The sequence below is a fragment of the Conger conger genome, chromosome 11, assembly GCF_963514075.1.
Source record: "Conger conger chromosome 11, fConCon1.1, whole genome shotgun sequence".
NCBI classification, from domain to species: Eukaryota; Metazoa; Chordata; class Actinopteri; order Anguilliformes; family Congridae; genus Conger; species Conger conger.
Genome location: NC_083770.1, coordinates 43,138,478 through 43,164,565, shown reverse-complemented (window position 1 = coordinate 43,164,565; position 26,088 = coordinate 43,138,478). Strand labels below are relative to the sequence as shown.

Below are 26,088 nucleotides of genomic sequence, written 5' to 3'. Positions count from 1 at the left end.
TGCACTGAAACGTGAGGCTCTGTGCTGCAAAACATCAGAGACTATAAAGGCATAGTATGAAGGATTTTCACTTGAAAATGTTATATAATAACCATGCTCAGTCATATCTATGATGTACTGGCGATATCAGTATTTGGCACATTTGCCGAATCCATGCTCCTCTGCCTGTATGTCTCCTTCTGAGATGTGTTCGGGATGTTTCAGTGGAGTATTTGTAACTCAAACATTCAAAAACAATCTGGCTCTTCCTCAATGGTGACAGCTATCAAAGGAAGGAATGGAAATATAAAAATAAAAAAACATAAAAACATATAAAATATAGAAACGGAGGGGATTTGGCAGGGTTGAAGATGGAGGAGGGGACTTCTTTGAACCCAGGACCTCCGCAAGGATAGAAATCCTGCGTAGTATTATGATGATAACAATAATAATAATAACAGCACCTTTCACAAGTTTCACAAGGAAGCTGATAACAGCCATCACTGCGTATCAGCCACCTGTCAGCCATTTTGTGCCAGAACCCTCCAATCAGATAAGCTGAAGAATAAAGGGAGGGAATTATTAAGCCAGTCAAACCAAGGGATGATAAAATGATAAGGGATGATAAGACTGATTCCACTGGGTGGGGAATTTGACCAGGACAAAGGGAACACCCCCCCTCCTACTCTTTGCAATAAGTGGCATAGGCTTCGACTGTCAGTCAAACGTGTCAGTCAGGACCATGGTTTAATAATTCTGAACAGGATCCTGTTGATTGGAAATCCAAGTTCAGAAAGTAAAAATCCTCCCAAGTTTTTTGTTCAAATCAACTGGATTTTGCTAATTGCAGTTCTTCGGCCAGGAGGTAGACATAATTATGGACATCAGCCGGCTGAATTCATGGGTGGAAGAAACACATGGCAGGACTTTTACTTTCTGACCCCTGGACTTTCGGCATCTGTTCAGCTGTGCAGCATTCACTGTATTGGAATATGTGTATTCCGCTTCTCCACCAGAAAGACTGCCCCCTACTGGCCCGTCAATAGCACTTCAAGCAGCAACAGAGAGCCTTCCCAGGGGATTACCACCCTACCACGCAGTAACCAAGAGCAGTTCCTACTTATATTCAGTCGAAATGCTGTGTGATTTACATCACGGTGCCAAGTGGTAGGGACAATTCTTCAAGTTGAGTACTGTGAGCAGAAAAGGGAGGCACAGGTAGAGTGGATATTTCGGTTTTCCAATAAAAAAGACGACAGGGGTGGGCGGGCAAGATGAACATAACATTGGGCCATTATTTATATTAATAATGGAACGTGAAAACCTAAGCAGACTTTTTTGAGAACCTAAGAAATTCTGCCTGGACTGATATTTTTGGTACAAAAAAGAGGACATGTCCGGGAGGAGAGATCAGCCCAGGCATAGGGGAAATTAGTTAAGGATCATGTATTCTGCACTGGTATCAGGAAGAATGCATTTATGCAGAAAATTGTCAATGTGTGGAATAGTTTGTCAGGTCACGCAGAGAAAGAAAGCCTCAGGGCATTCTAATTCAGCCTTGACGCAGTGCTGGACACCGTAGACTGCAGATAAATGACGAGCCTAGGTCAGCTCATCGCACGTTATTTTGTTTGGTTTTGCTGAGATAGCTTAAAGTTGTGGTTGTGCATTTACAAGGATTTTGAGATGTCCGGCGAAAGCTGATGATGTCAGAACAGGGAGGAGGTTACACACATTCAGGAGGATATAAAGCTCCCACAGCTAGGCAGAAATAATTATGTCGGGTTTTTAAACTGAACCTCGGCGCAATATACAACAGGAATGTGGTCCCATTATTACAGTAATAAAGGGAGGTGAACCAGACACTAGGCACCCATGTGTCTCATTAAATGAACAAAAACTAATATCACCGCCGGGCAAGGACAGATCCTCTACGTTTCCTGCCTCCATCATGTTTGCCCCCGTTCTGTCACCCGGACCCTGTCTCATTCCACTCTGTTCCCTTCATTTTCCCACGCTGCCTATGTCCCCCTCATCCCCCCTTCCTCTCTGCTCCCCCCCCCCCTTTCTCTCTGTATCTTCCATCCCTCTGTTCCTCTAACTCAGTCAGTGAAATTGCCCTTGATATGGCTCTCCGAAGGTGCTGTCACGAGGCTTTACTAAGGCGGTGTCTCCTTTACGAAGAATTATGAAAGTACCGCTGGCTAAAACTCAAACTCACAGGGCCAGGAAAGATGTCCTAGTGCAACACTTCGCAGTTATGTTATTGACAGATATTAAAAAATTATTTGCTCTTGGGATGATGAGAAACCCCCATTAAAAAGAAGAAAAAGTTAAAAACTCTCCTTGCAGGAAAGTGGAAAATGTCATGTTGGCTCCCCGATGACAACTAAAGGCAAAACTAAGTGCAAATCCACTTCCGTTTTCTCCCCCGGCCCCACTTCTCCCTCTCTTAGCTACATAGCTGAACATCCTTTCCCTCTTTCCCTCTCACCATCCCTCCCTGCCCGCCGTCCCAGCCTGCGCCCCGTCTCTCCGTCTCCCGGCCGGGGTGAAAGGTCACCAGTCCAGCGTGTCATGCTGGTAGCGCAGTCGCGGGCTGTTCTCGCTGTAGAACTGACTGAACCAGCGGCGGTGCCTCTGAATGGCGGAGTCCTCCTTCACGAGCATGGGCCTGGAGATGTACGTCTTATTGTTCCAAATCATCACGTCCCGCTCAAACTGCAGGGAGAGAGAGAGAGCACAGGAACACAAACCCTCACCTCAGATCAAAGTTTCGTCCAAAAGACCAGCACCGCGAGACCCCTGAGGGTCGAAGGCCTGCAGCTCCTGTTGCTGGTTGCTAACACTCCAGCGGCAATCATTTATTCACACCGGTGCTACTGTGGGCCTAGGGGGGCCTCTGCTTCCAGACAGCCACTTAACCAAAACTGTCTTGATTGAATCAGTTTATCTCCCCTCTGCTGCACCGAGCATTAGCATTAGCGGCCTACACAGAGCTAGAAATAACCGCTGGATCTGCAGCCCTCCAGGGCTGGAGAAGAACGGCCCTGGTTTGCATTAGGGAAGTGCACAGGATCAAGGGCGAGACAGTCAGGACAATATTGTCCTTAAAAGCCCTAGCACATTAAGCTGAGTTTTGAGGACTCGATGGACCACTCCATTTGTCTGGACGAATTAGCATTTAGCATCACTCACAGTGAACATCTTAAATCCACCAGTATAGGCCTCCAGGGTCCTCAGCCATGACTATGTGAACATAACGCAACTGGCAGTCTGCCACGACTCATTTCCCACCTAAACTCTAGATTTCCTAATTCTGCTGGGTAGGCCATTATTTTCCGTTGAATAAAACATATCGATTTTCTCTCAGTCAGATCCAAGTCAGCTCCTCCCTAAAATGTATCCAGATGCACGTACAATTGTTTTTTTCACACACATATGTAGAGCCAAAGCGAATACTTTGTACTTTGTGAACGTGTAACTACAGCACGGTGGTATCAGACAGACAAGTCCAGGGGTCAGAAAGTAAAAGTCCAGCCACGTGTTTCTTCCACCCATGAACTCAGCCAGCTGATTTCATTCATTAGTTCTACTAGAATTGTGCTAATTTTCAAATCCAGGTGATTGGAAGAAAATACTAGGGAGGAATTTTTACTTTCTCATCCTGGGTTTTCCACTGCCGGTCTCTATTTAGCTCTCTGTGTGAAATTTGAATGTTACTGGAGGCTCAAGGGCCAGATCTCTGTAATGATCTCAGAGTTACATTGCTGAGAAGAATGGTCACCTGAATGATTAGAACAGTTACCTGACTGAGGGGAACAGAGGAGAATATAGTTAACTGTGGAAATACCTAATTAATGCAAACAGTCATCTGACTGAGCCTTACCTGGATGCATTCAGCCCACAGGATGAATTTGGGCACCAGCGGCGGGATGTTGTTCTGATAGAAGATGGTGTGAGTGACACACTGGAGGAGGGGCTCCACTGGGGTCACACAGTGCATGATCAGCCCATGACCCAGGAAACTGTGGTCAAAGAGAAGGAAAACCACACCTGGTCCCACCTGCAACCGCACGCAAACCAGGTTAGAATCAGAACACGTCTCAAACCCACCTGAAGCCCATAGAAACGGACACATACACACTTGCACCACATACACATTTACACCTGCGCAAACCCTCAGTGAATAACACACACGTTTGCATGCACAAACACATTGTCATACACATACACACTCTTTTACACACACAAACACACACACATACACTTTTACACACACACACACTCTTCTACACACACACACTCTCTTTTACACACATACACACTCTTTTACAGACACAAACACACACACACTCTCTCTTTTACACACATGCACACTCTTTTACACACACACACACTCTTTTACACACACACACACACACACAAACACACACATAAACTTTTATACACACACACACACATACACTTTTACACACACACACACACACTCTCTTTTACACACATACACACTCTTTTACACACACACAAACACACACGCACAGACACAGTCTCTTACACAGACATACGTGCCAGACTATGCACACCTGCCCCCAAAATGCACGAACAGACATACCCTTTCTAACACAAACAATGCATACACTCTCACACAAACCCACACACACACACACACACATACACATGCTCTAGAGAATCCGACAGGGCCGAAGGTATGCATTGATTTTGTCTGGCATCGGGCTTGTTTTCAGCTCTGTGATGTCGGGTCAGATCGGGTACTGTATGGGCCAAGCACGGCCGAACCAGAAGTTAGGAGTGGAGCAACACCTCCACCAGTAACAATAACAACTGACAATAGGGCAAAGCTTCCAGTTTTTGTTGTGTACCTTTATACTCAATATAAGTATAAGCTAATTAAAACAAGTATTTGACAGCACAGGAGCGACAAACTTATTCATGTCGCATTTAACAGAATGAAAAATGGCACAAATAACTGGCAAAAATAAAAACTACAGCTCGCTGGCTAGTCTGTTCTGATCAATAGGAACAGCAATTAATATTTAACAGAAGGAGAAATTACTCAAAAAAATTGGCTTGCCTGTTCTGATAATCCCAAACATTGAAATATAAATTAGTCCTCTATTTAACAAACATGCTTTATGTAAGCACATAGCATACCTAAAAAGAAAATGAGGATGTCCTTCCTGCGCTGTTTGTTGCTGAAGTGCGAGCCACAAACGTATTAACGGCACGTTTAACGAACACAACAGAAGGAAGAACAGCTGGTGGAGGTGATGCTGCCCCCCCAATCCATGATGGCGAGCACCTTCACCAGCGGAAACACTGCATTATTTTGTATTACGCTTTATGGTGCTGTTGGCTTGTCATTTCAGAGATTGGGCTCTATCAGATTCGGGCTACAGTCCAGTCGGGGCGGTCAAGAAGTCCAGATTAGACATGCTGGTTCTCATTTGTAGCCCAAACAGACCCCGGGCATGCACACACACTCACACACACACACACACACAGTGTCTTACACATGCTTGCACATGTACGCCCTCATTCTCACAAAGTTTATCACACTGTTTCTTTTCTGTCTCTTGCTTCAGCAGAATCCCCAACTGCAGCAATCCTTAAAGAAAAACACCAACATTTTGGGAAATATACCTTTTTTCTGACTTACTCAGGCTTAGATGAGTTGTGCGATGTCATTTTCATTTTTGTGCATTCACTGGCTCAATTTCCATGTTAGCATAACGTGTTAGCTTAGCATAAAGACTTGAAGCTTATCGGAGTCAGTAGCTTACCTCCACCAGCGTGAAAAAATACACCTTCGAAGATGTCTTATTTACACTACGTATCATGTGTATTTGAAATACATGTGCAGAAAAAAAATTGTTCGTTTTCGGAGGTTGGAACTTTATGCTGTATATAACTGCTGTGTATTTCCCAAAATGTTGGTGTTTTCCTTTAAAAGGAGTGTATTCTCTCAGCTGCTATCCTGCATTGCACCAGTACCCATTCAGAGTACTATAGGGGGCTGGCTTCATGCCTAACACTGCACAATTTGATGAACTTACAGCCGGGCCCAATTACTTAACATTGCGGTCTTCCGCTCCGTTGCACTCACCTGTCTAGCCACCACATCCACGTCCAGCAGTGGCCACCGCCGGCCGAACACAGTGAGCGCGTGTTTCACCAGCATCTCAGAACAGTGCAGGGTGGGCTCTGGCTCCGGCTTCCAGTCCACCTGCCCAAAGAGCACAGAATTCACCCGTCACAAAGGGAGCTTTCCCTCATACACAAGAAGAGTTAAAGCAGTGCAGTGAGAAACTGTCCCGGACACCGCCCCCCCGCCGGTCTCACTTTCCAGTCGTGACGGATAAACTCCCAGGTCTTGCTGTTGGTGTAGCGAAGGTCCACGCCGCTGACGATGCCCGGTGTGTGCAGGTGTGCCAGGTGGGCGATGTCAGCTGCATTCTCGGGAATCTCCTGCAGAGGGCAGTCAAGGTGAAAGAGCAGGAGGAAAGGCGATGAAAAGATTAGTCAGCCGGTGGTACTGGAAATACAGAACATAATGACTGCCACTGTAGTGAAGACATCACAGTCCCTCAATCACTTGCCTAAGAAAATGAGTTGGCCCTACAGGGAAAAACACCAGGAACTTGTTCAAATCAGCGAGCTATCGATAGCACAAAAAAGTGCCAGCTCTTTTAAGAGCAACAAATAAGTGACTATGAGCACACACTTACCACCTATCCCAAGAAACATGACGCTGAACACATCTACCAATGATTACACATGCAGTACAAACACACACATACAACAGATAAACAGTAGAAATAACACAAATAAGCATTTTCATATGGTATATACAGTGACAAAGTATCTGCCCCTTTCTGATTGCCTCTAGTATTGCATATTTTTCACACTTAATGGTGTTTTCATTTTTAAAAGGACTATTTCATTTATTTCAAGGAAACAGCTGTCACCCATTTGACTGTCTTAAGATCTGAAACCATTCAGTGTGACAAAAATGCATTAATAGAGAAAATCAGGCCAGGGGCAAATAGTTTTTCATAGCACTGTATACATACACACACACACACACACACACACACAGATGTCAACATACTCACACAAGGAGACAGACATACAGTACATGTACACATACACGCTCACACACATCCACACACACACACCCAAACATTCGTGCACACACATTTATACACATACACACCACAAAACCTCCAAAAAAGCACACACGCCATACACACACACAGACACACACACACACAAAGATGTCAACATGCTCACACATAGAGACAGACATACAGTATGTGTATGCATACACGCTCACACAGATCCACACACACCCAAACATACATACACACACATTTATACACATACACAACACAGAACCCCAAAAAAGCACACACATGCTATACACACACACACACAGACACACACACACACACACACCCACACATATAGATGTCAACATGCTCACACATAAGACAGACACACAGTATGTGTATGCATACATGCTCACACACATCCACGCACACCCAAACATACGTGCACACACATTTATACACATACACAGCACCGAACCCCCCAAAAAAGCATACACACTACACACACACACACGCAGACACACACACAGACCTCGATGTGCGCGTTGATGAAGTGCTCAGTGCGGCCACGGTACACCCATTCCCCGCGTGTGATCTCCACCTGTTCCGGAACAGTCCAGCTGGGCTCGGTACCGTCACAGTGGAACCACACCAGTACCAGTCCGTTTACCTCCCGGGTGGGCCAGCAACGCACCTTTGCAAACTCCGGCACTGGGACATGCACGCCACAACAAAATTACAAAAAATTCTATGAAAATTAAAGGTACAATTTTTTTGTGTTAAAACAATTGTTACAATACCATTGTAAATCCATTCCTATCATTGAAAAAGACTCACCCTTTGCCTGTGTTTATAGTCCTTAAATTTGTTGACGGGCCAGCACTTTGTACCAAACCATTGTATAGCTGTACAATAATTCAAGCTCATTTGTTGGAAAACAGTTGTAATTGCCACAGCCAATCGCATTTCAACGTCAGCGTGTTCACAGAGAAGGGGCGGGATAAATAGTATTGTGGTTTGAGCATGTTTGTTGCTGCAATTCCTCTCTTGACCGTTAGAAATCTGAAATTACCTATTGTACCTTTAAGCAAAAGATAAGTACAAGATGACAAAAACTGCTCAAAAATGTTATGTTGTATCGGGGTGAGCTCCCGCAGCTAACGAGAAAACTCAGCAAAACTATCTGGATGGATAGACAGCACTCCGGGTACAGTGTGAAACAAAACTTTATTTTATTTTTGTTAAACTGCTCCTTTAAACAGAGGGATAGTGGTAATTAATCATTGAAAGTCACTGTAGCTCTGTGACAGAATAGTCTCTCCCAGGTCACCTAACTTTAGAGAAGTTATTCCGTTCAATTTTGTGTAATTTCTGAAGATAGGTACAAGATGACAAGAACGTACAGCTCAAAAAGGCAACAGTTTTCATTCAGGTTATCCATCTCATCACAGTACTGAATGTTTTTCTTGCAATAATTTCTATCCTTGGAAATCCCCAGCAGTAAATGCCAGACTCTTTTTTTATTGAAGCCATCAAGAATGCTGATAAATACAAACAAATCATAACATATCACGCAGTACCGTTTGGACAACATTTGATTAGGAACAAATAAATTCTACAGCATGATGATGACCCCTAGCCCACTGCCAGGAAGATTAAGCTGGGTGGACACACTCAATACTGCAAGATTTGAGGTTGTGGATTTTGTGTCATTTTTTGTTAAATATACTGTATGTTTGCTGCGTTATTTTCTGGCACTAAAAATAAATACCTAAAAGGCTGTGTTCACGGGAAAGTTAAAAAAAACACGTGCAGTACTGCACATAGTTGCAGTACTTTGGCTGAAAGTACATTTCGACTAAACCGTGCACAGGGTCTGTGGAGTTATGCTGTATCAGGGTGAGCTGCCGCGGCTAACGAGAAAACTCAGCAAAACTATCTGGATGGATAGACAGCACTCCGGGTACAGTGTGAAACATAACTGCATTTTATTTTTGTTAGACTGCTCCTTTAAACAGCGGGATAGTGGTAATTATTCATTGAGAGCCCTGGGTTGAGGATAGCTGTGTTTGTGGGATTGTTGGTGGGATATTCTGTTTGAGTATCTGTGTACTTGCATGCCTAATGCAGCCCTCTGTTGCAGAGAGCATTGTGGGAGAAACCGCATGGCCATACACAAATGGGCTGTCAACCAGACAGCGGTGGTGGAAAGATGATACGGATTGAAAGCTACACTGTCCCATATGACCACAAAGTGTGACATATCAGTCCTCACCAGTCCTGCCCCTTCTGGATGAACAATTCTGTTACATTCAGTCCATCCAGAAATGAAATGAAGTGTGCTCTTTGGCTCGCCCAACCATGGGAACATGGGAGAGAACAGCCCTCTGTCAAGATGGCTGAAGTCTGCAACCATGGTGATATCTGTGGCTCTCTGGTCTGTCAAGTTCACTGTGGCTCTGTGACAGAATAGTCCCTCCCAGGTCACCTCACTTTAGAGAATTTATTCCATTACATTTTTTGTCATTTTTGAACAAGAACAAAGTCTTATATTTAGACATATTTAGACTTCCAAATAAGACAAAAATATCCAGTTTGACTCCTTTCAAGATTTGCCAAGAGGGTACGGACATTTTACTTGTCAAACAGTAAATGAATATGTTCTACTTTAATTAAAACAATAAGACTAAAACAAGACAAAAACAGTGTCTATTAAGAGGTCTTTCGCAGGGTAATGGCTACATCTTTACTGTTCTGGTGTTATGGTGGTGGCTGTAAGCATCACTGAGTAAATACTGTATAACTGCAGACAAGCTACTACTATCACTTGTTGCGGCTTGTTACAGTTATAATAATAATATACCTTTTATTGAACCCCGTGGGGTAATTTGGCCTCTGCATTTGACCCATCCTAGTTATTAGGAGCAGTGGGCAGCCACAGTGCAGTGCCCGGGGAGCAATGTGGGGTTAAGGGCCTTGCTCAAGGGCCCAGCAGCTGTGCGGATCATTTATTGTGGCTCGACCGGGATTCGAACCACTGACATTGTGGCTCCCAGTCATGTACCTTAACCACTACGCTACAAGCCGTTTGTCGCGTGAAAGCAGCGTTAATAGATCAGAGGTCAATCACCTTTGTCAGCATAAGGGATCTTCACACATTTCCCGTCCGTGCCACGGAACTGCCAGCCGTGGAAGGGGCACTCAATGCAGCCCCCGACGACTCGCCCACCGACCGCCAGGTTGGCACCCAGGTGCGGGCAATAGGCATCCACCACGTAGGCCACGCCGTCCTCAGAGCGAAACACTGCCACCTGCTGACCTGAGGAAGGGAGGGGCAGACAGGTCAGACCACGACCGTACACTTACATTACATTACACTACACTTATCTGGCAGATGCTCTTATCCAGAACAACGTACAATAAAGGGCAAATGATAACCAGGGACAAGTGCGCTGAAACAACCTGAAGCCTTGTAGAGTAATCAGATAAACTGAACAAGTAGCAAGTACGTACACCAGGGCTCACTCAACTCCAGTCCAAACTCTAGCCCACCGATTCTCTGAAAATATGCTGTGTCACACCTTTAAGTGTTTATCAGGCTGGTCGCCCATAGATAAGCCATATTGCCATATTTACAGAAGGCTCCCTATCTTTTTCACCCTCTCCTCCTCACTCTCTTTTACCTCCTCTCCCTCTTTTCCTCACTCTTTCACCTCCTCTCCCTCTCCTCCTCACTCCTTCACCTGCTCTCCCTCTCCTCCTCACTCCTTCACCTCCTCTCCATCCCCTCACTCTTTCACCTGCTCTCCCTCTCCTCACTCTTTCACCTGCTCTCCCTCTCCTCACTCTTTCACCTCCTCTCCCTCTCCTCACTCTTTCACCTCCTCTCCCTCTCCTCTTCACTCTTTCACCTCCTCTCCCTCTCCTCACTCTTTCACCTCCTCTCCCTCTCCTCACTCTTTCACCTCCTCTCCCTCTCCTCTTCACTCTTTCACCTCCTCTCCCTCTCCTCACTCTTTCACCTGCTCTCCCTCTCCTCACTCTTTCACCTGCTCTCCCTCTCCTCACTCTTTCACCTCCTCTCCCTCTCCTCACTCTTTCACCTCCTCTTCACTCTTTCACCTGCTCTCCCTCTCCTCCTCACTCTTTCACCTCCTCTCCCTCTCCTCACTCTTTCACCTGCTCTCCCTCTCCTCACTCTTTCACCTCCTCTCCCTCTCCTCACTCTTTCACCTGCTCTCCCTCTCTTCCTCACTCTTTCACCTCCTCTCCCTCTCCTCACTCTTTCACCTGCTCTCCCTCTCCTCACTCTTTCACCTCCTCTCCCTCTCCTCACTCTTTCACCTCCTCTCCCTCTCCTCTTCACTCTTTCACCTCCTCTCCCTCTCCTCACTCTTTCACCTGCTCTCCCTCTCTTCCTCACTCTTTCACCTCCTCTCCCTCTCCTCACTCTTTCACCTGCTCTCCCTCTCCTCACCCTCTTTCAATTCCTCCCCCTCTCTTCCTCTCATGATTGCGTCACTGGGAGGATTACAGACTTGTGTCAGGCCTCTGCCAGGCATGTATCTGCCAGCAGTCTTTCAGAGCCTGTAGTATCCTTTTTTAACTCTCCCGGGCTCCTCAGTCTAAAATTGGTTTCTAACTTGTTTTCCCTTCTCATTAAATCTGTTTTCCTGGCCTGTTCGTATAATTGGCTGCTGTAGGTTTTTCGCACACTGCTTTGGTGAACCGCATGTTCCTTTCACTTGAAAAAGCTTTGAAAACAGATAAAAACAGTTCAACAAAAGGATGGTTGCCAGGCTTAGATATTTGGCCAAACTTCAGCTTTCACTGAACCAGTGAGGCTGAGAATTGCATTTGGACCAGATGGACTATTTCACAGCAAGCTTCTAACAATTTACCTATTAACTATAAACCTGGTAACCAACTGAGCCTGCAGGTGCAAAAAACACAGAGTATCTGCACTGGGCTGGGGCTCTTGCTAAATGCTCAAGCCCAGCAGGTTCCATGTGCTGCACTACACTTAGCACGTACAATAACACTTAACAGACAAGTCATACATTCACTGGAATCTGACTCATCCAAGAAGGTAAACTGGTTTTTTGCCCACTTTAAAATCAGCTTGTATAAATCAGCCATTATACCTCGCATTTCACAATGCATTACATTACATTACAATGCACACGCATGATAAAGACAAACTGACAGTTTACCTCAAACAGGCACAGAATGCGCATATATATTCTCTGCCCAATCCCAGGTGTAATTTACACCGACTGTCTCAAGGGCAGTCTGAGCCACTCAGTGTCACTGTGACTCAGCACTTTTGGGATGTTAAATCATGTTTCTGTCAATTCAAGAGCGCTATCGGCGGGAGCAGTTGGTGGCACCGCATTCCTCCTTAACATGTTCATTCACATTACGGCTGTCAGTCAATCCAACACGCATTCCATTGACTGTACTGCTTCACAGTAAGCTATTCAGTTTTAATTCAACTCTCAACAGAGTGCATGTGAGGCCAATTGGGTTTAATCAATTTATTCTTTACTTAGGCCCACCCAGGGAGATACACTGAGACCTGCCCTTTTCACGAAATAGTCCTGATTACAAAAGTGCAATGAGCAACATAAAAATGTACAAACATTTCACAAATGTATCTTGATTCTATATGGACTGTGGACTTGGACTGTGTTATGGATATCACTGCCATGGACTGTGTGTTCCTCTTTTCAAATGACCATGTGACCAGGAAGAAGAGACACTGTCTCAATGGGACCATTCTGGCTAAATAAAGGATAAATAAAACCAACAATAAATGTACATAATAGATAACAGAGGAGAAGCAGACTGAGATGAACCCAAATCCTCACATAAAAACATGTACACTCCTCTATAACCAGGTCTTGTAATATGGTCAAGTAATTACATAGAGTCCAGCCTCGGCAGCACAGTCTAACTGCCTGGCCTCACCTCACCTTATGAAAAATGGCCAAATGTCACTGTTTATTCAGCTTCATCTGGAGATAAACATGCAAAACAGGAGGTACTGCAGGTGGCCACGGGACAGCCTGTGAGTCTCCATGGGTGTGACTGCTCGAGGGCGAGCCGCATATAGTGCAGTCAGAGACGTGACCTCTCATTTATAATGTTTCCAATCCTAGCAAAGCAAGGTCAGTGCACCACAATGTAAAAAATGGCTTCTCCAACCACAATATTGCAGGGAACTAATTACAATGCATTAGTTTTACGTTGGCTCAATTAAGGTTCCCTGGTATACAAATTCTAAGCTCCGCTGACAAGCCTTTCATGTTGGCACAGCAACCATAAGTAAGTGGCATTAGCTCACGTTGTGCTGTTCAGCAAACAAGAGTTATAGGTCCAGTAAAATATTTAGATTGTTTTTAAATTGTTTGCCTGATGTGGTAGCGTTACTGTGGTGTACTAATTATAATTCAGAAGTCACTCTAGAGATTAAGTTTTGAATTACAACCCCTTTTTTGTTATCTCATTGTAGTTGTACAAAGGGTTAAAAATACAGAGCTACAGCATGAGTAATTATTATTATGTAAATACAGTAAGGTAGTTGCTGGGTGTGCACGTGGGTAGGATGGCCAATTGTTATTCAAATCTGTGGCCTTTATTATCATGTAAATAACATGAATAATTATGTATTCATGAAGAAAGAAGCCTTCTTAGCCTCGTCTTACTGTAGACCATGGGCAGGCATTGCATGTGTGACTGTGTTTGCATGCACATTATGCACTTGTGTATGTGTGCGTGTGCCGGGTGTGTAAATGCAAAGAAGTGGTTAAGTGAAAACAACATCCATGTTCTGCAATGACCCCCATCAGTCTGGCTTCAGATCGGGCCACTCGACAGAGACCGCGCTCCTCTCCGTCAGTGAATCACTCCATGCCGCACGAGCAGCCTCCCTCTCCTCTGTCCTCGTTCTTCTAGATCTCTCTGCTGCCTTCGACACTGTGGATCACTCCATCCTCCTGTCCGCCCTGTCAGCAACGGGCATCTGTTGCACAGCCCTGGACTGGATTGAGTCCTACCTCTCTGGTCGCTCCTTCCAGGTTGCCTGGGCTGGTACGGTATCGACACCTCAGCCCCTCGCCACAGGAGTTCCCCAGGGCTCAGCCCTATGCCCGCTTCTTTTTTCTCTTTACACTCGTTCCCTTGGCCCTGTGATCACTGCACATGGGCTATCCTACCACTGCCATGCGGACGATCAGTGTGTCTCTCCCATAATGCCCTGGGCTCCACGGGGTTCGAGCTGGTTCTGAAGACCCTGCCCCTCCGCTCTCTTACGCACCTTTACCCGTCAGCCGTGCGAAGTCTGCCGGCTGACCCCCCCCTCACCGGCCGCCTGGCTGCCCTACTGGCACAGGAGGAGTGTGCGCTCACTCACCTCAGCCTGGCTGGCAACGGACTGACCGACTGTGACCTCTCAACCCTGACCAGGTGTCTGGCTGCGTGTCCGTCCCTGGTCTCCCTGGATGTGTCGGGGAACCCTGCGGTGACCTCGGCCGGGCTGGAGGCACTGTTCACAGGCCTGAGGGACGGCCGTCGCACCCTGGAGCTCCTCAACCTGCAGGGCTGCCAGGTGTGCGGCCCCTGGGATGGCAGGGCGTTGGACAGCCTCACTTACTGTGTGCGGGATCTACAGCTCTGCTCCCAGCGGCTCAACAAGCTGGACCGCAAGGCTCTGCAGGAGAGCCTGGCGGTCCGGGGCGGCGCTGTCCTGTCCCGCTCTGCCAAGTGTCTGCTCAGAGCCGCACCGTCTCTGTGAGTCCGCTGCAGCGCCCCCTCTGGACCGGAGGACTCGCACCTGGAGCTCACTCGAAGACCGCACCGTCCAGAGACTGGACGTCTGGGTTGAAATGCATATTTAATCTGTCTCCTGATGTACATGTATATATGGTGTGTGTGTGTGTGTGTGTGTGTGCACGCGCGCGCATGTGTGTGTTTGTGTGTAGGGCTCTGCAGTGGACATTTCATGAGCATTTGCTGCTGAAATTTCATGTGCTAACTGGAAAAATGCATTTCAGAACATGTCTACCAATTTTGATGCATTAGTGTGCTCCTGAGTTTTTCAATTTAGGAGCACATCTGCTCCTTGAACAAATGTTCGTGTAGAGTCGCGTGTGCGTGCGTGTGTGAAGTTTCGGCAGAAATGGAGCGCCTGATTGTGTCTGTGCTGCTGTGTCCAGGTGTCTGGTAAAGATTATTAAAACACATGCTCTTTGTATTGTTGGTGTCATGGCAGCAGTTTGCCGGGTCTGATTCTGTGGTTCTGTGCTGCTTCATAATGCTCACTGGATTGTACATTGCTCTTGAAAGCCATCGGTCATCTCAGAATGAAGTGTGTGGCTTAGTTGACACAGAATATTTAGAAATCAGTAGGCCTCAAAAATGTCCCCAAAGCAATTCTAAAATGAAATGTCACTTTACTGCGCTTGGGAAGGATCATGTATCCTTCGTTGCAGTCAGAAGTCTTCAAAGTCAGAAACTTATAAGTCCTATTTCAGCTTCTGGTTTCTGGTCCCATGAGCCACTGCTTCAGGACACTGCGGTCTGCCTCAAAGCGGGGTCAAAGGTCAAATTCATGCTTGTGTGTTTTGGTGTGCGCTTATGGTTTAGTGACAGCCACTGCCACCCTACTGCAGCGTATGCATTTACACGTGCAGTTTTGCTTTGTGTATCGTACCTGAGCCATTTTTATTTATTAATAATAATTCAACCCTTTGTGGCTATTTTCGTCAATAATCGGGACAGAATTCTTTCTTTCGTGGGTATGGCTTATATAATTTGAAATGTTTGAACCAGGGCCACCTTCAGCCGCGGCAAAACGTTGCAAAGCGTTAATTTACACTGAAACGTTAAAGGCCTTCTCCGACCTTTAAAGTGTAGACCTACATCGTTACTGGTTCACAAGTTGTTGTTTTTTTTCCAGTGTGCCTCTTAATTCCCGGCTACTCTTGTTCTGACTAAGTGTCTGCGGTGTGAGTGTGACGAGCCGTTTCTGTCCGTGTGGGCACGGATGTGTGGGAACCACACACACACACTCTGTCCGTTTTCAGTTATCTCTGAATATATATAGAAAGTGGTCACCTCAAGCTTGGCCCCTTTTTGCTGCGGTGTCTCTACCTAATTAAAATGGTGTTTTGAAATGCATCTCTGCAAACCTAATTGAAATACTCAAATTAATCTTGACTCGTATTATCAGGGTGGTCTGTAGTGTAGTGGTTAAGGCAAATGACTGGTACACACAAGGTATTGTAGCCACAATAAGATCCGCACAGCCATTGGGCCCTTGAGCAAGGCCCTTAACCCTGCACTGCTCCAGGGGAGGATTGTCTCCTGCTTAGTCTAATTAACTGTACGTCGCTCTGGATAAGAGCGTCTGCCAAATGCCAGTAATGTAATGTAATGTAATACCCAACTCTTCACCTCGTTCCCACCATCTGATACGCAGGTTTCAGCCCGTATCTCTGCTTGCCTGAGTGACATCCAGAGCTGGATGGACAACCACCATCTAAAGCTCAACCCAGGTGAGACTGAAATGATATTCATCCCTGCTAATACCTCTCCCCATCTGGATCTCTCCATTTCCCTCAGGGATACCACACTCACGCCATCACCCAGTGCAAGGAATCTCGGCGTGGTGATGGACAGCAGACTGTCCCTTTCTGAGAACATTGCGGCGGTGACCCGGTCATGCAGGTTCTTCCTAAACAACATACGGAGAATCCGCCCCTTTCTCACCCCCTACTCGACCCAGCTCCTGGTCCAAGCGATGGTTCTGTCCCACCTGGACTACTGCAATTCCCTCTTGGCTGGCCTCCCAGCGTCCGCCATCAGACCCCTCCAACTTATCCAGAATGCAGCAGCTCGTCTGGTCTTCAACCTTCCCAAATACTCACACGTCACCCCCCTGCTTACTTCCCTCCACTGGCTGCCTGTCATGGCTCGCATCAAATTCAAAACATTGGTGCTGGCCTTCCAAGCAGTTAAGGGGTCTTCCCCAGCTTACCTACAAAAAATCATCAGACCCTACACCCCTGCCAGACCTCTTCGTTCAGCCTCCACATGCCGCTTGGCACCTCCCCCTCTCTGAACCTCCACCTCACGCTCACGACTACTGTCTGTTCTGGCTCCACGGTGGTGGAACGAACTCCCCGTTGAGGTCAGAACTGTAGAATCTCTCCCCACCTTCAAGCGCAAACTAAAAACGCACCTCTTCAAGCAGCACCTCTCCCCGTCCCTCCCTACCTCCCTGTGAACCTTAATTGTTGTCTTTGTGATTTACTTTGTGTGTCGGTATTTTTAGTTGGCTAGGTAAGCAGTGTTTGGATAGTTAAGTTTGGTCACTTTTGCTTTGTTTGTCTGTTTGTTTGTTTGTTTAAAATAATAATAATAATAAAAATAGTCCCTGGTCCTTATCTTTGTTGTACAGGTAGCAGTTGAAATTGTACTTCCCTCTAGGGTCTTTCAGCACACTTATCCCTGGTTATGGGTATGCACTTTGTTGTACGTCGCTCTGGATAAGAGCATCTGCCAAATGCCAATAATGTAATGTAATGTAATGCAATGGCCGTCTCAGTCAAACATCTGATGGGATTTGACTGTAGGGGGAAAGGGGGCGGGTGTGGTTCATAAACGCAAACCCAAGGATATCAATGATTCTGATTCTCATGGCCAGGGTATTAAACCAGGGGTGATAATTGTGTTTTTTGCAGGCTTTTTTTAAATGTAATACTTGGGTTGATTCAATTAAGTAAATTGATAAAGCTCACTTTTCATGTTGGAAAATAATGCTTATGTCAATGACACTATTATTTTTTTGTTTACAGTATTTTAGCGCATATTTATCAGGGGTTCACAAATTACATTTGGAAATGCATATATTTAACACATTTTGACAAATTGAATGAATTATATTTGGTAGAAATGTGAAAATATATACGAAGAGATGTCAATATGTTCTGTTTCCCAAACAACTAATGAGTGCGATTAGGCCAACTACTCAATCTGATCTACACTGAAGCTACTGCTAAGCACACTTTACAACTGTAACTCCTGAACATTTTCAGCAACTGAAACAATATGTATTTTGCAATATCACTCTGATCTTGCTGCACCTCATAAAACCTATGGGGAAGTGGGCAACTGCAACAGCTGCAGACATCAACCTCTTTTTCCCAAGCTGTTCTTCAGGACAGATCATTTTGATTTGGAATGACTAATCATTTTAGTATACCTGGTCAAATAGTATACCGGGTCTTTTAATAATTTAAGTAAATTCCAACATATAAACTTCAATAATATAAGTACATTTCAGACAAAATTAATGGCTGGATATATAGGTATGGCCAACTTGAATAATAACTTTATGTAATATTCAGTAATTTTATTGAGACACTGCAACTATTTTATGATTGTCACATTTACAAAGCCACTGAATTATTTATTTAGAGCACACCTGGATTTGCACAATTCCAGCCAGGAGGAACTAATTAGTAAAATCAGCTGGCTGAGTTCATGGGTGGAAGAAACACATTTACTTTTACTTTCTGACCTCTAGACTTTGTAAGCATGCGTGCATGTCAACGTTTCTGCATGCGTATGTGCATGCATGTGTTGATAAGGCAGCTTCCCACATACAACACTATCACCCTCCCCCTACCACAGCTCTGCTTCACAAACCATCACCATGTTATGTTCCTGTGTTCTGTGTGTTAGTTTATCATTGTTTATTATCATTATTCTTGTAATTTATTATTTTTCATATTCATGTCTGGTGTTCTGTTTATATTCATTAGTCTTTGCACTCGTCTTCCCCTGTGATGTCTGAGTCTGAATGTTTACGAGCCCAGTCACTCCCTTGTCTGCGTGCCCCACTATTCAGGTGTTTACGGTAGTTCCGGGGTTCAATCTTCTTTCCAATCTTGCATTCCTTACTTCCTGCTTTCTCTCCATTTCATGTTTGTACATAGCACCAATATACTAATCCCAACTAACATAGAATTTGTACAGTACTAATTATACTAACACACTAATATGTTTGTCAAACTAACAAACTAACATTCACTAGTTTTGGGTATTTGCAAGTTAAATCACTTAACTAACTTACTAATGCATCTCCAGTTTCAATTCTGTTCTGTAACTCCGCCTCCCTATTCTATCACTGATTACTTGCTTAGTTTCAGTGAAGTATTCACACCTGTCTCTCTGTATCTCTGCATCTCCTGATTCTCTGCAATTGTCTACTATTACGTGTGTGTCTTTGTGAATCCAGTCTGCGTTTTCGTTTCCCCCTCGTTATTGTCCTATTACCCTTTCAAGTGTCTCACCTGATGTTTATTTGTTAGACTGGCCTCACTCCCATGCCCCGCCTAGTTTGTCTCATTCCCCTGTGTATTTATACCTGTCCTTTTCAGTTGCATGCTGCTTGTTCATCTTGTCCTGTTTTGAGTCCTGAGCCCTGCATCCCTTCCCCCAGTTCTAGCCTCCTTGTTTCCTAGTCCTTGTCTTTGTGTATTATTGTGGATTTCCTGTTTTGACCCCTGCCTGCTTCCCTGGACTATTCATTGTGTGTTGTGGATTTCTGTACCTCTGCCTTATTGGATTGACCCCCCGGTTTTTGACCCTGGCCTGCTTTTTGACTACGCTCTGTCTGCCCCTTCACCTGCTAGTAAACCTGCCATTTTCCACACCCCTGTGTCTGCTTCTGGTTCCTCTGTCCCCCCCGCCGTAACACACCAGGTATGAAAGTTACCTCTAAATATGGTATTAGAGTACCGCATGTGCTGAGAACTCCAGTGGCCAATAGATGGGGTGTGATTTCATACATACAATGTAGTGAGAACTGCAACCTCGCTGTAGGTAGACCCCAAGGTCAATGGTAGTTGTTTCCATACACTTATGCAACAAATGCATCCTGTTTACTTTACCACTTCCACTTCTGGTAAACAAAAAGGAGTACAGTATCCAAAAATGAACAACATAATATGTGGTAATCACAACAAATCACAACAAAAAATTTAACATTACTGATAAAGCAATGTTGAGTTTAGTGACAATCTCTTACAGTATAAGGGACAACTAGCTAAATAACTCATGTTTATACAATGGTGTTAAAATGGAGTTGTTAGTGGTTACAAGAAGTGACAGTCACACCGACAGGTTTCGCGGGGCTTATTGTCCTGAAACCGCAACCTCAGCCACCGTACAACAGGTCTAATAATTCTTTCCATTCAACAGCATTTCCAAGACCTTGTTGATACACCTCCAGTGGCACTCAGATCAAGCTGGACAGACAGGCCTTTCATTACAGGTTACGCCTCCTGAAAGGTTTCCCAGACACTCAAACCATCAACTCTACAACCTGGACCCCGAGCAGAAGACAAAGCCAGTTCTCCAGCAAAGGGAAAGAGCCCCGAGCACAAAAGGTGCTTCCTTGGCAACATGCCATGGTAACAGATACCTGCACCGGGACAACAAAGGTAAGTGGAGGTTAGGCAGCTGCTTACTGTGCTTACTGTTCATGACGGTGTGGCTACGGCACAGAAACTGCAGTAAATCTGCAGGTATTAGCACAGCAGCAGCAGTGGAATGCAACTTTAGCAGAGAAGACAGAGGGGGCGACATGGCTCAGGCAGTAAGAGCAGTCGTCCGGCATTCGGAGGGTTGCCGGTTCGATCCCCCGCCCGGGCTGTGTCGAAGTGTCCCTGAGCAAGACGCCTAACCCCCAAATGCTCCTGACGAGCAGGTCAGCGCCTTGCATGGCAGGTTGGTGTGTGAGTGTGTGTATGAACGGGTGAATGAGAAGCATCAATTGTACAGCGCTTTGGATAAAGGCCAACCATTTACCAAGACTGCTATGACTCTTTAGCATCTATCATCTCAAGAGCTGAAAACCACACTACCTGGAACAAGTTAGTCATTGAAACATGATACCGTGGAGCTAAACATGGGAAAAGTAATGCACATATTACAGTAACACATCTGTAGAACCGTCTACAGTTTTCTTCGATAGGATTTTTTCAATATATAGGATTAAAAACTGTGATAATCAGTCGTAGGACAAGTACAATCTGAAGGGTAAATTCTCAGCTGGAACAATATACTGCAGCCACTGTGGCCCTTTACCACCGGGGCAGCCCACCAGAGTAGCCCTGCAGTCACTGTGGCCCTGTACTACCGGGGCAGCCCACCAGAGATGCCCTGCAGACACAGCGGCCCTTTACCACCGGGGCAGCCCACCGGAGTAGCCCTGCAGACACTGTAGGTCTCTACCACCAACGTAGCCCACCAGAGCAGTCCTGCAGATGCTGTGGCCCTTTACCACCGGGGCAGACCACCAGAGTAGCCCTGCATTCACTGTGGCCCTGTACTACCGGGGCAGCCCACCAGAGATGCCCTGCAGACACAGCGGCCCTTTACCACCGGGGCAGCCCACCAGAGTAGCCCTGCAGACACAGCGGCCCTTTACCACCGGGGCAGCCCAACAGAGTAGCCCTGCAGACACAGCGGCCCTTTACCACCGGGGCAGCCCACCAGAGTAGCCCTGCAGACACAGCGGCCCTTTACCACCGGGGCAGCCCACCAGAGTAGCCCTGAAGACACTGGGACACTTCACGGGCTGGGCTGAGCAACCCTGCACAGAGCTAGAGCTGAGAAGCCCTCCGGGACCAGGCCGTGTTCTGAAAGGCTTGCATCTTTAAAAAAAAAAACGATTTATCCCATTGGCAAAGGCTGCAGGGCATTAGCCTGCAGCGCAATGATAATCTGATCCTTTTCCCTGGTTACCTATGAGGGTTCACAGTGCGCTCTGTTGACTCTGCTTCTGCGTAGTCAGCAGCTGCGGCACAACTGTTCACAGAGTCCAAATGCCCTTGAGCGACTAATCTGATCCACTGGAAGATCCACTGATCATCTGCAGGACGGCAACACTCATTACCTGACAGACATAGGGACACATACACATTTCCTTGTTCCACAGCGCAGATACAAGAGTTAATAAAGAATTCTGATATACTAATTTGATGACCCAATAAATGTCAGATACATGACTAACACACATAATGGTGCATCACTCACAAAGAATACATTTACTATTAATATGAATTACTATTTCTATTATTTATATTAGCTAAAATAATTATTTTATTTCCTTGACATTTCACTCACAACTAGTTTCTCACCATTCTTAGGTTCAGTGAGTTGTTGCAGTAGTGATCAGAATCTCATAAAATCCCAAACCTATTCTAGGAGAGCCTATAATAACCCATTGTTTTCTGTAGTGGGGAATCTCATATGTATGAGCATTGCGATAGCACAAACATAAGTCTCACACGGCTGTTATTGCCTAGAGCCAAAAATGTACAGCAGCCTACATGTATTGTGTTTGGTTGCTGTTGATTAGTGATAACTGTAGTTGTGAAACTTCACTGCCTATTGCATATAAGCCAGCAGCCAAACCACCATGGACCCTGCTCCTGCTTAGCAGGTGTGGGCTTGGTTAGTACTTGGATGGGAGACCTCCCGGGAAAACTAATTTGCTGCTGGAAGTGGTGTTGGTGGGCCAGTAGGGGGCGATCTTCCCTCTGATCAAATTATCCCCAATGCCCCAGTGCAGTGATGGGTACACTGTGCTGAAGGAAATGCAGTCTTTCAGATGAGACCTGATTCAATTGGCAAAAATATCTCCCTTTCCACCTCAGCTGTGTGAGTATTCTGGCACAAAAATGGCAGCTGTGCCTCACCCGGGTGCGTGCTACACATTGGTGGTGGTTTGAGTGTCTAGAAAACGAAAACACTGAACTATATAAATGTAATAATCTAGCCTTTAGCCTTGTTAACCACAAGGGTTTTCAGGCACTGAGCACCCATGGTGAGCCCCTACTCTCCTCTACTTCTCATTCTGAAAGGTAACATTGCCCGCTCCCATTAAAACAAATCATGTACCTTCATGCGAATGACAGGATAACATGGTCTCTTCAGGAGGGAAATACCTCTAGCACAGTGTGCGAGTAAAATGGTTATATAATCTGGGTCAGCACCAGGCTGTTGCACAACAGAACAGACTGAGGTCAAGGTCGACCCAAAGGTTCAACACAATGCAGTGGTGCCTAGGGTCTCATAGAACCAGCTGCCGGCTGGAGATATCCAAGCTGGTTGCATAAATTAAGCAGAAGACTCCCTTGCCTTTGCAATGAAAGTTTTTAATATGACTACCAGACCTGTGCTTGGTCATTATTACTCACTGAATCCAAGGCCTCACCGAGAAGGCAAGAATGGGGTCTTTGTAAAATTATGTGATATAACAAGAAATAAAGATGTCAAAATTGCCACACAAAACAAATGCCCGAAAAGAGCCCCAAACTCTAAAGGATGTTTAAAGAAACCTATCCCACACAACCCCCAAGAACCAGACCCCCTGAAAATGCAAGGTTAGCGACACCTTAGAACCACATTTCTCTGTTCCTATGAACAAGAGTGAAGCAAGAGAGCATATAATATTTCCCCAATTGTGATGAAGTTCAGAGAATACTGAAGTGTTTCAGTCAAGGAACTTAAAAGATAGCCGTTTCAGTTCCACAATAGTGTCAGTCAGAGAGGATTAGTCATCTTCGGATGCATTTATACACAAAGGAATTGTAGATGTAATTGTTTGCATCCATATAACTTGAAATGCTCTTTTGGTGCCGTTCCATCAGTTACTTTTGCTTTTCATTGTTGCGGTCACACGTCACAGACAAGCAACAAGCAATGAGACAATTTAACATTTTCAACCAAATAATATGAACGATGATGGTGGGCAAAGGTAATTCTGGAATTTCTGTGTCTGTCAGCAAGTATTTATCAGCAAAGCAGACTGATCACTGAGGTGGCAGCAGAGAGAATATGGTGTTTCACTGTTCACTGCTGCTCTATGGATATTTCATTCAGTCTTTTGAGTCAAAATCATGTAGTTGTGTAGAGACTTGAGCATCCCACTCTGGTCGGCCTATGCCAAAATACTCACAATAAGAATCGCAGACAACAGAAGCTAACGTGTAAAAAAATTTTTTTTTAAATGTAATGTCACGTGACATTCCATACCATATACCACATTACATAATTTCCACAAACATTGTGAAACGAGGGTGACTAATCTGAGGAGAAGTGCGGGAAAAAAGAGATCAAAGTTCTGTGGTGGGAGTGACGTGCCCCTCACAGCCATAGCTATGGGTTTAGCACGGGTAGCTGGATACAGACGCCGTTTCCTTGCTTTTTGCAAAATCTCCCTCTATAAAAATGGGTCAGTCGCGTATCATCAAAATGGAAAAACTATCTTACAGTAAGCATAACAGCAGATTACAGTTGACACAAACCGTGAACACACGAAATTATGTTTCTGGTAGAGCTCGTGCTTGCTGTGTCAGCAGTTTATAAAGATGCGACGTTAGACTGAGTCCTTGAACTCACCTAAAAATACCGGTTTTGCCTGAAGCTAATTTGGGATTTCCCTGCTCTGCAAGCTCGATCCTGAAGCAAACATTACTTGTCAGATCACAGGTGTACAGCGATACTACTGCATACAGTCACCATGCATGTTCCACAAAATCTAGTCCTGATATTGCCCAGAACAGTTCATTAGCCTATTACCCCTAGCCTACTAAAAATGCCGTATTATTTGTTCATTCGTATCTTGTTCAGTGATGCAGAAGCTGCAAGAACTTGCTGTCTTCAAGGCAAATGTACGATTGGGGGGGCGGGGGTTACCTACCAAGTAATGTGACATTCTTAACGTCGCCCCGTTCTAGCGTGTGTGAGTCCACCACTCGATACCAGCCGTTCGGGTAGATTGGTGGTAGCTCCCCTGTCTTCCGTCGCCTACGCACTTCATTGGCAGTCTGGGCGCGCGAACGACCATCTTCTGCAATATACCCTACTTCGTCGGCCGTCCGGAGCAGCTCCAGGGGAGCGAATATCAGCCTGTAGAGCCAGCCTAAGGCCAGTAAGGACACCCCGGCGAGGATGCAGGCAGCAGCACGGGCTGGTACACCTGCCAGTCCCGCTTTCCTCCACAGCTCCGGGTATGCGACACCAATAAACATGTCGGCAGTATCATCTAGTACAACAGCCAGACTGATCGCCATCAACGCGATCGCCTTGACAAAAACAGAGAGCTTGTATCGTTCCATCCCGGCGTTGCAGATTGAGTGACCTCGTGGTGCGCCAGAAACTCTGTCCCCCTCGAAAGTGCTCGGTGTTTTATACTACACCGAGCAAGATAGATGAAACCTGCTCATGCTTCCGCGTCTCTGTAGATCTGCTGTAGGCAGATGGAGTTGTTCCATGTGCTGTGTTTCGTTAGTTACCTGCCTGGGAGTGTTTCCTAACTCCACTGGAGACTCTCCAATCGCCTGGGAAACGATACTACGTGACTTGGGACAGTCGCGCAGTCACGCCCACAGGCAGAAGGATGGAATTACACGAATACATTCGAAATGCATAGATACAACATTGAGTGAGTGCAGGAAAAAATGTTAAGCTGTCCGACTGCCGTCTAACATTAATAGGCTATTTTGATTGTTTTATGATTGTAGGAGATGCGTTTAATTCGATACGTGCATATTGATACATGTAAGTGCAAGGTCACATATGAACAAAAAAATAAAGATCACATCAGCTTATTTTCTTATCCATATCCTCCTGAGACATGGCAGAAAACAAAATGACCTATTTTCAATTTTTGCCATACAAGTGTCTTGGATGACAAATGAAACAAAATTAACATTTATTTAATTTTTAACATGTGATGTAGGTTTCAGCATAGTAGAGTATACAATTCTTGATATTAAGGCCAGAGACTCATGTCCCCTACAAGGCAAATACAAATAATTTCTGGGACCTTGAGGATACAACGTAACTAACAGTGCTTTTTATTTGTTTATTACTACGGCATCAGCTTAACAGAATT

The 26,088-nt window shown here is 45.4% G+C and overlaps 1 protein-coding gene across 1 annotated transcript; it reads right to left on the bottom strand.

Moving 5' to 3' along the window:
- Positions 1-2,060: 2,060 nt before the first annotated feature.
- Positions 2,061-25,497, bottom strand: zgc:92275 (cholesterol 7-desaturase nvd). Its single transcript, XM_061261124.1, has 7 exons — positions 24,892-25,497; positions 10,243-10,431; positions 7,645-7,823; positions 6,343-6,468; positions 6,107-6,226; positions 3,869-4,045; positions 2,061-2,700 (listed from the first exon to the last, which is right to left on the bottom strand). The coding sequence occupies exons 1-7, from the start codon at positions 25,307-25,309 to the stop codon at positions 2,539-2,541; spliced, it is 1,371 nt and encodes a 456-aa protein (XP_061117108.1). The 5' UTR covers positions 25,310-25,497; the 3' UTR covers positions 2,061-2,538.
- Between the last annotated feature and the right edge of the window lie 591 nt (positions 25,498-26,088).